General features: G+C 45.9%; 1 protein-coding gene across 1 annotated transcript; it reads right to left on the bottom strand.

Annotated features, from left to right (window-relative positions):
* Window positions 1–3,684: 3,684 nt before the first annotated feature.
* On the bottom strand, window positions 3,685–12,254 carry LOC126148264 (cuticle protein 21-like). The gene is made up of 2 exons (XM_049915746.1): window positions 12,238–12,254; window positions 3,685–4,967 (listed from the first exon to the last, which is right to left on the bottom strand). The coding sequence occupies exons 1-2, from the start codon at window positions 12,247–12,249 to the stop codon at window positions 4,368–4,370; spliced, it is 612 nt and encodes a 203-aa protein (XP_049771703.1). The 5' UTR covers window positions 12,250–12,254; the 3' UTR covers window positions 3,685–4,367.
* Between the last annotated feature and the right edge of the window lie 5,477 nt (window positions 12,255–17,731).

Raw genomic sequence — 17,731 nt, forward strand, 5'->3', positions numbered from 1 at the left:
ACTCCATTCGGCGATGGTATGCGCAGTTTAAAGCTTCTGGATGCCTCTGTAAGGGGAAATCAACGGGTCGGCCTGCAGTGAGCGAAGAACGGTTGAACGCGTGCAGGCAAGTTTCACGCGTAGCCCGCGGAAAATTGGCTCATGCCACAACTGGAGACCGACAGCGCCGACTTCATCTTTCAACAGGATGGTGCTCCACCGCACTTCCGTGATGATGTTCGGCATTTCTTAAACAGGAGATTGGAAAACCGATGGATCGGTCGTGGTGGAGATCATGATCAGCAATTCATGTCATGGCCTCCACGCTCTCCCGACTTAACCCTATGCGATTTCTTTCTGTGGGGTTATGTGAAAGATTCAGTGTTTAAACCTCCTCTACCAAGAAACGTGCCAGAACTGCGAAGTCGCATCAACGATGCTTTCGAACTCATTTATGGGGACATACTGCGCCGACTGTGGCAGGAACTTGATTATCGTCTTGATGTCTGCCGAATCACTAAAGGGGCACATATCGAACATTTGTGAATGCCTAAAAAAACTTTTTGAGTTTTTCTATGTGTGTGCAAAGCATTGTGAAAATATCTCAAATAATAAAGTTATTGTAGAGCTGTGAAATCGTTTCAATCATTTGTAATAACCCTGTATATATTGTACTCAGTAGATCGTTCTTCATCATGATCAAAGGAAACAGTTTCCTGTTATTACTGATAATGTGAATGTTGTTTATGAATAACGGAAACTGTTTTATCTAAGTTCGACGAATTATTGAAGCGACGTCTGACATATTTTTGTTTTGCATTTTTTTATTTTACCCTTTCGTTGAGGAAATTGCATTTTCTAGCGCTATATGATAAATTTGTATTGTCTTCTTAATTTTTACTACAACATAACTCTGTTTTATATATCAAAAATTTTCGAATAAAACCAGAAGCAAACATTAACAATTTCAGTTTTGCTGTAAATACTGTTTATTCTTAAGTAACAGACAGGAGGATAACTACGTAGACCAAAAATATTCCGTAGGTTACGCGAACCTTTATATATCCTCACTCAGATTCTAGACAATTTTTAGGGGAACCTAGTAAGACACTGATAGATAAAGAAAGCGACCGTTGTGACGTAATGCTCGATAGATATGCATTTCACCTAATTTACCAGTAACGTACGTACGACCTTAACTGAGCGAAGTTATTAGGAAAAGTACCGTAGTCTACGCTCGGTTATGGTAGGGTACGACAGCCTACGGTAGTTTTACAATTCTGCTCACAATGACATATGAATCTGCACTTCAGCGGGCGAAACAACAGAGAAACTGGACAGTAGCTCGCTAGTGGCGTGTGATGTGATTCGACAAGTTGCGATTTCGTCTCTTTTCTAATGATGCAACGCGTCGAGTGTACCAACGCCCCAATGGGGCGTTTAAACTACCGTTTGTGGAGAATGTAGTTCAGGGCAGAGGTACTCCTTCTCTAATGTTTTGGGAGTGTTTTTCGTACTATGACTTGGGCCTAGTCATTCGGGGTAACGTGAATGCTAAACAGGACACACTTGCAAATAGACGGCGCGCTGATCAGAAGGGGCTGCTCACTAAACTCCGAAATCCGATCTTCGCCGAGGATGTAGAGTATATATTATTACCACCAACTTTCAAATTGCGCAATGATCACCATTCAAAGATAGGGGAAATTAGAGCTCGTACTGAGGCGTTGCGACAGTCGTTTTTCCCCCCGCGCTATCCGCGTGTGGAACAGACGGGGGGAAATATGACTTTGGCGCGTATTGTGCCCATCGCCACACACCACTTGGTGGCTAGCGGAGCATATATGTAGATGTAGACCAAATCTTACCCTTTCAAATGTTCAAATGTGTGTGAATTCCTAAGGGACCAAACTGCTGCGGTCATCGGTCCCTAGACTCACAAACTACTTAAACTAACTTATGATAAGAACAACACACACACCCATACCCGAGGGAGGACTCGAACCTCTGGCGGGAGGGGCCACGCAGTCCGTGACATGGCGCCTCAAACCGCGCGGCCATTCCGCGCTGTTACCCTTTCTTCGATACCTTTATGATGATTATCCCTGTTCACAGGGCTGTGTACGTACGTTTCTCGTGTTATGAATGCACAGGCACCATATCTCACAGCAGCTTGCTCGCTGAATCACCTGAGCTTAAGCTCATGGAAAATGCCTGAGAATATTTAGAACAGTGGATAACACGTATCAGTCAACATCCCCACAATTTGGTAGGTCTACGGGATCCAGTCGTCAATGAGAGTCTTCATATGGATATGGAATAACTAAAGAAACTTGTCGACTCTTCTCCTCCAGACTAGAGGCTGCCTTTAAGGTTTGAGAGTGGTTTGATACATCTGGCAAAAAAACAACTCACCTTACTTCTCGACATAGTCTCCTTTGAGGGACAGACATTTGGTCCAACGATCCTCCAGCTGTATCATCCTATCGGAAGAATAGGTTCCATCAGACTATGCAAAATACTCGTTGACTGCAACTTATCACTTCCTCATTTGATCAAAATTTCTCCCCAGCAAGCCAAACTTTAAGTTAGGAAACAGGGAGAAGTCACTTGGGACTAAGTCTGCTGGACAGGGTGGATGAGAAACCAATTCACAACCCAATTCACGCAGTTTCACCATTGTTACCGCTGATTTGCGTCATGGCGATTTATCCTGGAGAAAGAGCACTTTTTTGTGAGTCCACCTTGGTCTTCTTTCAGCCGACGTGTTTCACACGATCGAACAATGAAGCGAAATAGGGTCCAATTATGGTTCCGCCTTTTTCCACGTAATTTATGACGGTTATTCCTTGGGAATCCCAAAAAACGGGGCCATCACTTACTAGCTGACTAAAAGGTCCTTGCCTTCTTTGGTGCACTTTCACCTACCTTTGTCCATTGTTCTGACTGCCGATTTGACTCTAGTGTGTAATGATAGATCCAGATTTCATCAACAGTCACAAATCGGCTCAAAACGTCTTACGGATTGCGATTAAACGTGGCCAGACACTGTGTTGGAATGTTCTTCCGGACGCGCTTATGGTCGACTGCGAGCAATCGCGGTACCGACCTTGTAGATAGCTTCTTCAGGGCCACTTCTCCGTGCAGGATATTAGAATATTACGCAGCTGCTCAGTTGAGATGCCTACAGCCTCAGCAATCTTATTCAGCGGTTTTACATTACAATATGATGGGTATTGTCAATGGTTTCCTTTCTAGTGTCCTCAACTGGACGGTCGGAGAGCGCTTCGTCTTTGGTAATCCAAAAGGAAATGGTCTTCAATGATTGTGGAGAGTTTTATGGCTGCCCGGACGTGGCAACCATAATTTGGATATGGAGTAGGACGTCACCAGGTTGTGACTAAAATCTGGTGGCAGGAAAACGATTAAGTGACAAATAAGCGCCAGCTAGTATAAAACAGTTACTTAGTTTTATTGACAGCGAAGAGTGTACCGTAGATACAGTTCCAGTTAGTGTCCAAAGAATATTCCTGATTCGTGGCCTAAGTCGTTATACAATACTGAATCACACAGAGAGCTAGCTAACCAGACAACGAACGACGGCACTGACGCCTGCAACGAGCCGTCTGCAAGACTCCCTGACTCGGGGCCAGCGCTCCTGTTATATCGTGTAGCCAGAAGGCGCGACGTCTTCGGTCGGCGGCAACGCCATGCGCCGTCGGCGGTCGCGACGGGAAACTGTGACAAGCGATGCGACGGCAGGGCGCGCGCGCTATTCGATTGGGTCCGCGGATACAACAGAGAGTTCGTATGAACTTCATCCATTTCTGTTTTGAATTGTGCGGCAGTCCAGCCCTTCAAATGAAAATGTTTAGTAACAGCTCGGAACTCGGTTTTCTCCATTTTCAATTGCAGTCGACACATTGACCAATTCAAACAGCTACCAACAATGAACTATACACTGTTAAAATTCTTTATACGATCCTTGGAATAATCAAGCTTACCAGCCATGAAGGCGCAACAGCAATATTAATTCTTCCATGGAAGTTTACCAGACTTATCAAATCACCCTTGTATTAGCGTGATGTACTTTGGGGATGACTAATTTTTTGCCCAGAGCGCTTTTGTTAGAAGAATATAGAAGGATCGGCTCGCCGATGTAGTTTCTCTTTATCACGAGCACGGAGCATTCCTTATAGATATACAGTTTCAGGTTGTAAAAAGACAACGAAAGACGAGATTTCTTATATAAGAAACGTGCATTTATTTGTACATAGTAGTATGATGAGATGAGACAAGATACAAATAAATATGCGCTGCATGATGATTATTTCAGGGGAAGCAACGTTTGAACTAGGCGGTGTGTCGTCGTCGTAATCGGACGGTTCTTAACCCAGGATGGCCTTTCCGTAGGCGGGGGCGGCGTATGCGACGGGGGCGGCCACCTTAGCGATGGCGGGCGCGGCGTAGGCGACGGGGGCGGCGACCTTGGCGACGACGGGGGCGGGGTGGGCGCCGGCCTCCTTGTGCACGACGGCGTTGAAGCCGTTGACGGGGTCGGCGGTGTAGTCGACGGTGCGGATGGAACCGTCGGGCTCGACCAGGCTGTAGCTGCCCTGGACGACGTCACCGTTGCGGGTCTCGTGCTGGGTCTTGGAGTCGCCGGTCAGAGCGTCCTGCACGTCGTAGGCGTAGCTGTACTGGGGGTTGGGGTCGTACTCGGCGGCCACGGCGGCGGGGGCGGCGACTGCGACGGGGGCGGCTCTCACGGCGGGGGCGACGGCCACAGGGGCGGCGCGCAGGGCAGGGGCGTAAGCCCTAGCGATGGGGGCGGCGTAGGCCGGGGCGGCGTACGCAGCGTAGGCGGGGGCAGCGTACGCGGGGGCGGCATAGGCACGGGCGGCCAGGGGAGCGCCGGGGGCGACGACGGCGGGGGCGCCCAGGTAGCCGGCGCGCGCCACGGCCACTACGGCGGCGAAGATGAAAAGCTGCATCACAAGAACAAACGAAAACAATCAGTAAGCTTCATGGAATTTTGTAGCTCCTCCACGCTTTTCGCTTATACAGAGTGACATATCAGTAGGTCTCCACCTTCTTACAGAACATAGAGAAGTATAAACACATCGGTCCTAATCCATAACTGAGTGGTCAGTATCTCCGTCTGAGTCACGAACGATCTAGTTTCGATTCTTTGTTCTCACGACAAGGTTTCCTTGATGAGAAGACGTAGTGAAGACAGCTGAGGAGTTACTGCTATATATTGTGTTTTCATGATCCCTACACGAGATACTCGATGGTGGCAGCATAATGGTAGCGCATTTTTTTTAAATTAATGTACTCTAAATCTGCCCAACAGGGATTCACGACTACGATTCCCATTTGAGTTCCCCTAGAATTTCCGTTACATGCAGTGGTAACGCCGGTTCCCATCAGATCACTTAAGTGAAGTGCTGTCGAGCTTGGCTAGCAGTTGGATGGGTCACCGTCCTGTCTGCCGAGCGCTGCTGACAAGCGGGTGCAGCGGCTCCTGTCAAGAAAGCCAACAACGCCCTTGAGACCGGTGTGCTGACCACATGCCACTCTATTTTCGCATTCAATGACGGCGATGGCCTGAGAATGACACGGTTGGTGCCGTTAGGCCTTCAAGTCCTGTTCGGACGGAGTTTCTACGCCTACATACATACTCTGCAGGCCACGGTACACTTCATGTCAAAGTATACTTCGTACCAACGTTAACAGTTTTCGCTCCTTTTACATTCACGTACTGAGCGAAAGAAAAATGACTATTTGTCTCTGTACGTGCTGTACTCTCTCATATTGTGTTCTCATATTCCCTACACGAGATACTCGACGGTGGCAGCATAATGGTAGCACATTTTTTTTTAAAATTAATGTTCTCTAAATCTGCCCAACAGGGATACACGACAACGATTCCCATTTCCGTTCCCCTAGTATTTCCGTTACACTTCCGCGTAGGCAGTGCAGATCTGTTACTTGAGGGAACATTAAGGGCTCCATTTCGAAATCTGACGTGAAATGTCGATAATGTAATTTACCAGTCACATGTTCAGTGTGTCTGACGGAGAATGACAGAGTGTTCGAGTATAAGCGTGTTTTCGCTGGGCTCGTTCGTGGAGTCACACGACGGCGATGACTAGAAGACCGATGCCCTCATCTTTACTCGTGAGTATCGCTATCGTTCCACGTTAAGTGAGTGTGTTGTTTCTCAAATGTAAATGTTTAGTCTCTTACAGGCCTACCGTGTAATCAATTATTGAATATGGTTCGCTGGTCTCGAGCTCTTAACTGGATTAGCGGAAGAGATAGAGAAGATACGATCGGAAGTCGAGCTGTGCGATTCATCACGAATATGTTTCGTTAGCGCGGAAGTGTCAGAGAATTGCCTAGTAAAATCTAGTGGGAAACGATGCAAGAAAGGAATGTGCTTGACAAATTCTGAGAGCTCTTGTTCCTTTCCTCCTATGTACATTTCGTTTAATTCAAAGAAAAGACTACATTTGGCTTTTACAGAGGCAAGGCATACGCGAATATGCGGAGGGGTGGTTGAGTGGGTTAGTGGTGGAGTTGGAGAACGTTTGTGGGCTAGTGGAGGATGAGAGAGAGGGTGATACTGCTGCAGTATGTGCCCTCCGCCAGACAATGTGAGGTGGCGTACCGAATATAGACGCAATGGCGACGACACAGATAATTGCGTGTAGAATGCGAGTACAGTTTTCTCGGCGCCAGTGACAGACGGGATAGCGATAAGATGCTAGCACATAGCCTACACCTTTCAGACAACACTAAGGGCGTATCGAGCATACTTTTCTGTTCTTTAAGCTCCAACAAAGATTCCGGAGAATAATATGTTATATACCTAACATCACAATACAACTGTTCCTAAAGGGTACCTAAGCAGACAACATGCAGACTCACCTCTACTATAGCCGACGGGCCACAGAGGAGAGGTATACTCGTATACCGAGACCTAAGATTACCCGTTTGTGAGTGAATGCTCTCTAGGCGTATCACGAACTTCTGCTTTTCTTCTGTGACTCTAGTACAATGCTCGGAATAAACTGATAGGGTAGTGCTGAAACATGCTTGGATTAACAGATCGAAGTATTTCGTTTTGCGAGTAGGACGATCATCACTCACTATCATAGACTCTTGCTACAGATATAGTTATTCATGTGCCTTATGTATCTACAGCGATGCTATAAACGTCAGAGATCGTACAACTGATGGATGAGTTACACAGGAACTGTCGTTAGTTATATGGGCATTAGCTTGCTGACAACAACCAGACTGCTTCGAGTGCAGAAATTTGGAGTAACTTTTGCTGTACTGTGGTCTGATTAATACCGTTTGCTGCAGTTTGTAGATGAGAAGGAGTTCTGATGAATACTTATGTTGAACTGCAACGTGTAATGATTGAAATCTTCAGCAACTACGAGAAGCACGAACAATCCTGATTAAGTGACCACTTAAGCGTTGGGAACATAACAAGATGGTAGTGATGTGATTACGTTTTAGGCAATTCAGATCCAAATTCGTTTTTATTTCTTCTCAAACGTTTTGAATCAGAGGCTTTAGGTAGATTTTATCCTCTCTTTCGAGCAGTAGCTCTCCAGCTCACGAAGGACTTCGTGTAATTAATGATTACGCGAAAGGTGTTTTGCACATGCTCTGTTAGGCTACAGCTAGGGTCACATTTTTTCAAAAAGGCTCCGAGCCTTATCTGCGTTTTTCCAAGCCGTGCTCTGTTGTATCGCTGCATTTGATCCTATATCACGTATTAGAGATGTCCCGTTTTCGTTGTTTCTCTTTGCAATAGACAACTGATCCCATCAGACTTTGAATTTCGTTGAGGTCCTACTACACTTTTTGCCCTAAGCGAGATAGCAAAGTGGTTAAGGCACTAGAATCGTTTTCGGAAGGAGTAGGGTCCAAGTCCATGTCCAGATGTTCTGGTTTACAATTTTCGTGATTTCCCTAAGTACTTAAGGTGAATGCTTGGGTGGTTCTTTGAAATGCTCTATCTCTAATGACCTTGATAGCGACGGGACACTAGTCTAACTTTTCTTCGTTCCGTTTAGACTTCATTATTTGGCTGCCATCGCCATATAACGGTGCTGAAGACTTCGAACGACGAACTTCTTCACTTTCTACCAGTATTAGACATAGCCGTTCCTGTTCCTGTCACTGCAATAGTTCAGTCCTTCGCGTAGTTCATGTGTTACTTGCATGAAGCCAACAATCAGTTTTCTTCATTGATTGGGCCGAACTCTATGCCAGTGCCCGAATAGCACGAAATGCTATAATTTCAATAATGCAATCACAACAATAATCGAGGAAGATGAACGATCATCGATTTTCACACTTACGTGAAAGTAAGTTATAGCTCGATATCTTCCCTTGCTTGAGACTGTCATGAAAGAAACGTTACAGTGCATAGGATGGTATGATACAGAACTCAGTTCGTATCTTAACTTTATGAAAATCTTTTCACAATAGAAAATTATCTAACTCTCTGCGCGCATATTTGTTGTTAACGTGTATAATGTAAGATTAAATTTCTCTAAATCGTACCCAACGAATAAAAAACAGATGTGTGACTCTTTTGAGTCGATTATTAGTGCTAAAAACATTGCACATTAGTCTATTATCTGTTTCATAAAACACTCGGTAAGTGCATGTCACTAACTTAAGCAACTAGCATCTGTAAGTGACGGTTCCAATACAAAAGATTTCGGTTATTTTTTTACAACAAAGAAATTGTGGGTTAAATCGATTAATATGTGATATATGAATATTTTTATCTGATAAATGTTACTTCGTATACTATAACTAGCACGCTACACGTACACCACGATTTTCTTCACTCGTTCCGTCGGTGTTTTACATATAATTTCAGGTTTTTAAGGTCCTTATCTAATAACTGTTTCTCTGAATCTCATAACTAGCTCGTCACATGCATACAATGATTTTCATTTCTCCTCTATGGCTGTTTTACATGAAATTTCTGATTTTAGATTTTAATAAGAAAATAAACGAAACAAAGCGAGAAAATATGAAAAACATGAAGTTAGGAAGACCATAAAACGTGGTATGGCTGCTAGAACTAGAGATCACTATAAGGGGCGATCAAAAAGTTTCCCTTCGAAGGCGACACCAGCCCCTTGGCTACATGTCCGTGCTTATATACCCGCATCGGAGTCGCGATGCGTTGCACATATGCTGTAACGACGCGCTCAAATGGAAACTTTTTGATTGCCCCTTAACATATTTGAAGCTATGGCACTGACACTGGCATTTAAAGTTGCTTATATAATGGTAAGAAAGATGAAGTTTCTGATCTTTCGTCTAAAAAAATTGTGTAGGTGATATCTGTAGCCTCCGTAAAAGTCTTATGGCAGCAGGTAATGTAGATTTTACCCGCATTACGGGATTACCACGCTGATTCGGTGCATAGTACAGCCAAGGCGTGCTGTTTATGTGGTTTCTCATGCCCGCATAGACGAATACTGGGTTGGTTTCCAATTTCCACCACAGAAACACAACACTTGAGCAGTGGAAATGCGGAAAACACACACAATAGACTTCACACGATTCACCGACTCACCGCGTAACACGGCTTCCTTCAGTCTACGAAGGAGGGTGTTCACAAAACACTCGTGCGACCCGTCATAGAATAATACCCAACTGTGTGGAGCCCCTACCAAACAGAATTAGCTGAGGATATCGAACACATACAAAGAAGGTCAGAACGAATGGTGATAGGTGTGTTTGACCGACAATAGAGCGACACTTCGAAGCTGAGTAACCTGAACTGACAGACACTTGAAAACAGAAGCCAACTACCCTGCGACGGCCTCCTTACAAAGTTTCAACAACCAGCAGTAAGTCAGGAAACTAGGAATATACTACCACCTGCTACATATCGCTCCAGTAGCGATAGCGAAGACAAGATTTGGCTAACTATCGTGCGCACGGAGGGGTTTAAGCAGCCATTTTTCCCGGGCTTCATACGCGAATGGAGCAGCGAGTAATCTTAACATACGGTACAACGGAACGTACCTTCTGGAATGCTCTTCACAGCTGTTCGTAGAGTATGATGTAAATTAGACTATGGGGCATTGTGGCGGCGAGAAGGACTCTTGTCAAGGAAGCAAGTGCCAGAGGCTGTATGAGAGAGTAAGGTCAGGTGCAGGCTCTGCGCAGGGGGAGGAAAGGAGAATAATACGTGTATCTTAGGCTGCTGGCCACCTGCTCAGTGTTTACGGAGTTAAAAAAATTAAAAAATTATGGACCGACTTTCGTTATTGCAGTCATCAGTACGAAGGCTGGTTTCACAGAGCTCTTTATGTTAGTGTATCCTGCGCCATTCCAGTGGCGTAACTAAGATAAACAGCACCTAGGCCAAATTTCCAGTTTTCACCCTCCCTTCCCTCACCCCTTGGGACACATCTCTATTTTTCTTTGTTTAATCCTCCTAGTCGTAGCTCCATCTAATAGATGAAAACAAAAAACAAGCAGGGAAACGTGGGTCTTATTGAACTGATGCTCAACGCAGTACAATCCGAAGCCTCTCATGATTCCCTTTCATAAATATATGCACCTTCCCACTTTAGTGCCCTCCAACTCATTCTCTTCTGATTCTTCTCCTTCCACCACCTACTTCGCTATCTCTCTACGTCTTTTCTTACCCTTTCCACATCTGTTTAGCCCGACACAGAACTACACTTCTACGGACACGGCGCGCAAGGCTTGCACTCGGCTGTCATATATTAGTTACGCCATAGTGCAAGTCTCTGCATATCTCCAGATGTGTTTAACCTGCACCCATCTGAACCTGCTTACTGTATGGAATCGCTGGTCTCCCTCTACAGTTCCTACTCCTGCTTGACAATTTCCTCCATTACCTAATTAAGTATTCCTCGATGCCTGAGGAAACGTCATATCAAAACTTATATCTTCTTTTCGTGAAGTTCTGTCTTAGACCTTTTTTCTCCTCGTTTCGTTTCAATACGTCTTAAATATTAACTCGACTTGCTGATCTAATTTCAGCATTCCTTGAAACTATACAAGGAAAAAATATAATAATACAGTACCAAAAGCCGTAATTTTGATATTGTTTTATCAGGCAATCAGTTTCGACTTTCCAGTCACGTCATCTCCAGGCCTGTCGCATGAATGACACCAAGTACCACTCGTGCATGTATAAAACAAGGCAACAATATTCGTATCTGGTTCTGTAGATATCCGAAGTTCATGAGCATGCTTGTTGATGATACGTGTGACCCCAACTCGAGTTGCTGTGACATGTCTGAAGAGTACACATGTCATGAAGTTCGGATATGTACGGCACCCGATACGAATGTTGGTGCCTCTTCTTATACATGCACGAGCGGTACTTGGTGTTATTCATGCGACAGGCCTGAAGATGACGTGATTGGAATGTCGGAACTGGTTCCCCAATAAAACAATATTAGGACAAGGGCCGTTAGTTACATTTCATCGACCAGCCGCTATCCCACGCCCCTGAGCCCAAGATGGAATACATTTACTATACTGAGGAAAGTCTGGAGCATTGTTCTAGAAATGTATGGAACTAGTGAAGGGTGGGGCGTCATACATAGACAGAACACTACTGTTTTTGAACTACTGAGCAGTCTTCAGTATTTACGTATAAGGTATCGATACACCCACACCTTACGAAAAAGCCGGCCGCTGTGGCAGAGAGGCTCTAGGTGCTTCAGTCCGGAACCGCGCTGCTGCTGACTGATTTGAAGCAGCTCTCTCCGCTAGTCTACCGTGTGCAAGTCCTTTCAGATCTGCACAGTTGTTGTACTCTGCATCCATCTGAACCTGCTTACCATATTCAAGTCTTGGACCCTCAATACAAGTTTTACTACCCCCGCTCTACTCCATTGTCAAATTAACAGCTGGTTGATGCCTGAGAATGTGTGCCTTTCTTTTTTTGGCGAAGTTATGCCCCAAAGTTCTTGTCTCCGCATTTCAGATTCAATACATGTCCAATAGATACTCGAATTACCCAGCTAATCTTCAGCATTGTTCGCAACTGAGCACGGAAAAGTCTCAAATGTTGTGCTAGAAATATAGAAAACTAGTAAGGTAAAGAGTGGGGCGGGTTGGGATCGTAAGTCATTTCAGTAAGAGAAGGCGCCCCCGTTACGCGTCAGGGTACCGGTCGGACCCGTCGTAAAAGAATGCCCGGCGCTGCCGCTCTCTCACCTTGAAGGCCATGTCTGTCGTTGAGCAGCTGACTGGCCGAGGAGCGGTCCGGCGGGGCTTTATACCGGTCCGCCGGGTGGTCGCCGGGGTGCCGGCGTGGCCCGGCGTGGCGCAACCGTTGTGTCACCGCCCGGCCGCGGCCCGCCCGTAAATCAGGACAGCAGCACCGGCTCCGGCAGGCCGCAGCGCCGAATTAATTACACCTAATATGCAGGCCACGTCATATGGCGGGGCCGCTGCTCCACTTTTGCGACAAGTTGGGTTTCGGTTTCTGTAGGGCGGCGTGGCGCGGCCAGCCGGTTCTGCATTGAGCAACAGCGGCCGGCCCTGCCCAGAGTGGGCCGGCGACGCCCAGCACCCAGCGCAACGCCCCGCACCTCACCAGACGCACGCCGGCCGCCGCCGCCGCCGCTGCCGCTGCCGCCGCGGCTCCACGCGGCGTAAGAGCGAACCGTTTTCTACCTGTACTCTCTAATTGTTGCATCCCATTTGCCACGGAGGGGCAACGGAGTGGACTGTCACTAGGGGTGGTAAAAACAGACTGGTTAACACAAATATTGGTATTTTAAACTACTGGCCATTGAAATTGCTACACCAAGAAGAAATGCAGATCATAAACGGGTATTCATTGGACAAATATGTTATACCAGAACTGGCATGTCATTACATTTTCACGCTATTTGGGTGCATAGATCCTGAGAAATCAGTACCCAGAACAACCACCTCTGGCCGTAATAACGGCCTTGATACGCCTGGGCATTGAGTCAAACAGAGCTTGGATGGCGTGTACAGGTACAGCTGCCCATACAGCTTCAACACGATACCACAGTTCATCAAGAGTAGTGACTGGCGTATTGTGACGAGCCAGTTGCTCGGCCACCATTGACCAGACGTTTTCAGTTGGTGAGAGATCTGGAGAATGTGCTGGCCAGGGCAGCAGTCGAACGTTTCCTGTATCCAGAAAGGCCCGTACAGGACCTGTAACATGTGGTCGTGCATTATCCTGCGAAATGTAGTGTTTCGCAGGGATCGAATGAAGGGTAGAGCCACGAGTAGTAACACATCTGAACTGTAACGTCCACTGTTCAAAGTGGAACAAGAGGTGACCGAAACGTGTAACCAATGCCACTCTGTACCTTCACGCCGGGTGATACGCCAGTATGGCGATCACGAATACACGCTTCGAATGTGCGTTCACCGCGATGTCGCCAAAACACGGATGCGACCATCATGACACTGTAAACAGAACCTGGATTTATCCGAAAAAATTACGTTTTGCCATTCGTGCACCCAGGTTCGTCGTTGAGTACACCATCACAGGCACTCCTGTCTGTGATGCAGCGTCAAGGGTAACCGCAGCCGTGGTCTCCGTGCTGGTAGTCCCTGCTGCTGCAAACGTCGTCGAACTGTTCGTGCAGATGGTGGTTGTCTTGCAAACGTCCCCATCTGTTGACTCAGGGATCGAGACGTGTCTGCACGATCCGTTACAGCTATGAGGATAAGATGCCTGTCATCTCGACTGCTAGTGATACGAGGCCGTTGGGATCCAGCACGGCGTTCCGTATTACCCTCCTGAACTCACCGATTCCGTATTCTGCTAACAGTCATTGGATCTCGACCAACGCGAGCAGCAATGTCGCGATACGATAAACCGCAATTGCGATAGGCTACAATCCGACCTTTATCAAAGTCGAAAATGTGATGGTACGCATTTCTCCTTCTTACACGAGGCATCACAACAACGTTCCACCAGGCAACGCCGGTCAACTGCTGTTTGTGTTTGAGAAATCGGTTGGAAACTTTCCTCATGTCAGCACGTTGTAGGTGTCACCACCGACGGCAACCTTGTGTGAATGCTCTGAAAAGCTAATCATTTGCATATCACAGCATCTTATTCCTGTTGGTTAAATTTCGCGTCTGTAGCACGTCATCTTCGTGGTGTAGCAGTTTTAATGGCCAGTAGTGTAGTTCTGAATAACCAGTACTGATCGGTATCTGTTTCGTCTCGGTTATAAGAGATGCTTTCTACACTGAAGAGACAAACAAACTGATACACCTACCTAATATCATACAGGACCCTCCTGAGCACCCAGAAGTGCCCCAGCACGACGTGGCATGGACTCGACTAATGTCTGAAGTAGGGTTAGAGGGAATTGATACCATGAATCCTGCAGGGATGTCCATAAATCCATGAGAGTACGAGGGGTGGAGATCTCTTCCCAACAGCACGTTGGAAGGCATCCGAGATAAGCTCAATAATGTCCATGTCTGGGGAGGCTGGTGGCCAGCGGAAGTGTACGAACTCAGAACAGTGTTCCTGGAGCCACTCCGTAGCAATTCTGGACGTGTGGGGTGTCGCGTTGTCCTTCTGGAATTGCACGAGTCTGTCGGAGAGCCGGCCGCTGTGGTCGAGCGGTTCTAGGCGCTTCAGTCCGCAAACCCGCTGCTGCTACGGTCGCAGGTTCGAATCCTGCCTCGGGCATGGATATGTGTGATGTCTTTAGGTTAGTTAGGTTGAAGTAGTTCTAAGTCTAGAGGACTGATGACCTCAGATGTTAAGTCCCATAACGCTCAGAGCCATTTGAACCATATGTCGGAATGCGCAATGGACATGAATGGATGGAGGTGATATACAGGATGCTTACGGATGTGTCTCCCGTCAGAGTCGAATCTAGGAGTATCAGGGACCCCATATCACTCCAACTCCACACGCCCCACACCATTACAGAGCCTGCACCAGCTTGAATAGCCCCTGCTGATATGCAGGATCTATGGATTCATGAGATTATCTCCATACCCGTACACGTCCATCAGCTCGATACAATTTGAAACGAGGCTCATCCGATTAAGCAACATCTTTCCAATCGTCAACAGTCCAATGTCGAAGTTGACAGGCCCAGGCGAATCGTAAATCTTTGTGTGGCACAGTCGTCAAGGCTACACGAGTGGGCTTTTGGCTCCGAAAGCACATATCGATGATGTTTCGTTGACTGGTTGAGACGCTGACACTTGTTGACGCCCCAGCATTGAAATCTGCACTAATTTGGGGAAGGGTTGCACTTCTGACAAGCTGAACGATTCTCTTCAGTTGTCGTTGGTTACGTTCCTGCAGGCTCTTTTTCCGACTGCAGTGATGTCGGAGATATGAAGCTTTCCGGATTCCTGATATTCACAGTACACTCGTGAAATGGTTGTACGGGAAAATTCCCACTTCATCGCTACCTCGGAGAAGCTTTGTCCCATTGCCCGTGCGCCGACTACAACACCACGTTCAAACTCACTTAAATCTTGATAACCTGCCATTCTAGCAGCAGTAACCGATCTAACAACTGCGCCAGACACTTGTTTGTCTTACATAGGCTTTGCCGACCGCAGCGCCGTATTCTGCCTGTTTACATATCTCTGTATTTGAATACGCATGACTATACCAGTTTCTTTGGCACTTCAGTGTAATTTTCACTAATAAAGGAGTAAAAAACCGAAATATCAGTACATCCTAAAATATTTCGTTCTTAACTAACCTTTTTTTAAAAAAACGAGTAATTTTTACTTGTAAATTTTACACTGATTTGAAATATGGTGTTATTGTAGAAAATGAGAAAGCGATCAGTGCTATTTTAGTAACAATGCCAACAAATATGAGCAACAAACACTTGGGATAAGAATTGGTACAGAACTGCTGAGACAGTAATGTTATTGTTGCCGTGTGTCGTGGCTTAAGGTACGCGTATATGTGCAGTGTGCAAGGACTTTCCTCACCTTGTTTACATGGTAGGGCATCTTACTTTCGTCGCCGGACATCCGTTGTATTGCAGAAGGGCACCAACTCTAGTCTCGAAGTATTTTTTCGAAGTGGCATATCGGTGAAGTATAATGCTTCATTTGCTTTAAAAGATTAAAGATTCAGTTGCCATTTCTATGAAATGATAAAAGAGGGAACACAATGAATAAAATATTCCGGGTTATCATGCCGTGGTCGACAGGATTTCAATTGAAAACCCAACGTTTCGTGCCCATCTGCGGAGGACATTTTCAAGGGGGATCGTAGCTTTGTTGAATGTCCGATTCACACCTTAGCTCGCTACTGACTCCAGCAAAATTCCTCTTCCGCGAGTTTCCTTACAGTGGCGTGACGTCACATCTTTTGAACATGAGTGCGCAACTGGCCATGTCAAATGCTTCAAACGGCTCTGAGCACTATGTGACTTAACATCTGCGGTCATCAGTCGCCTAGAACTTAGAACTAATTAAACCTAACTAACCTAAGGACATCACACACATCCAGGCCCGGAAACATTTTTGTTCTGCATAGTTATCTTCCTGTTTGTTGCTTAAGAATGAACAGTATTTATAGCAAAACTGAAACAGTAAATGTTTAATTCACGTTTTATTTGAAAAATGTTTATTTGTAAGGTGAAACAGAGGAGTGTTGTAAAAATAAAGGAAACAATGCAGATTTATCATACAGCGCTAGAAAACGCAATTTTCTCAACAAAAATGTAAAATAAAAAAACACAAAACAAAAATATATCAAACTCGGCTTTGATACTTCGTCGAACTTACATAAAACATGTTTCTGTATTGATAAATACTTTCGTATCTATGAAGTACTGAGTAGGAAATAATAACTTTAATTTTATACATTTTTTATGTTTGTGCATATAAACTGCACTTGTATCAAAAGTAATTTCTTTGGTTACATAAAAGCGCAGAAGTTACACGATCGACTAACTTTCATTACTTGCAAAATGCAATTTATGTTCTGTCAGGATATCAGATACACAGTGAACTAACACCGACTGATGTGCAGTTCTAATTATGTGGGATACAAGCAACCACACAAACAAAAAACAAAGAGATGTTCGTTGGCTCCCATTTTCTTATTTCTTTAGTTTTTTTCCCCTGCCAATGCTACCAATACTACCGGTAACCCCACCACTTACCACGTCATTTAACGTACTGTAGTGACAGAAGTTCTTAAGCCAAAATGGATACATATTATCAAAATGGATGCACATATGTATGTATGTATGTTCCACGTCTCCTCCTAAACCAGTAGACCGACTTCAACCAAGCTTAATGCACATATCACTTACTGTCGTAAATCGCCGCTGTGGTAGTAATAGGTAGCTACCTATCAAAGGAGCCCGCCCGGTTGGCCGTGCGGTCTAACGCACGGCTTTCCGGGCGGGAAGGAGCGCCTGGTCCCCGGCACTAATCCGCCCGGCGGATTTGTGTCGAGGTTCGGTGAACCGGCCAGTCTGTGGATGGGTTTTAGGCGGTTTTCCACCTGCCTCGGCGAATGCGGGCTGGTTCCCCTTATTCCGCCTCAGTTACACTATGTCGGTGATTGCTGCGCAAACAAGTTCTCCACGTACGCGTACACCACCATTACTCTACCACGCAAATATAGGGGTTACACTCGTCTGGTGTGAGACGTTCCCTGGGGGGTCCACCGGGGGCCGAACCGCACAAAACCCTGGGTTCGGTGTGG

Source organism: Schistocerca cancellata, chromosome 2, assembly GCF_023864275.1.
Source record: "Schistocerca cancellata isolate TAMUIC-IGC-003103 chromosome 2, iqSchCanc2.1, whole genome shotgun sequence".
Lineage (NCBI taxonomy): Eukaryota > Metazoa > Arthropoda > Insecta > Orthoptera > Acrididae > Schistocerca > Schistocerca cancellata.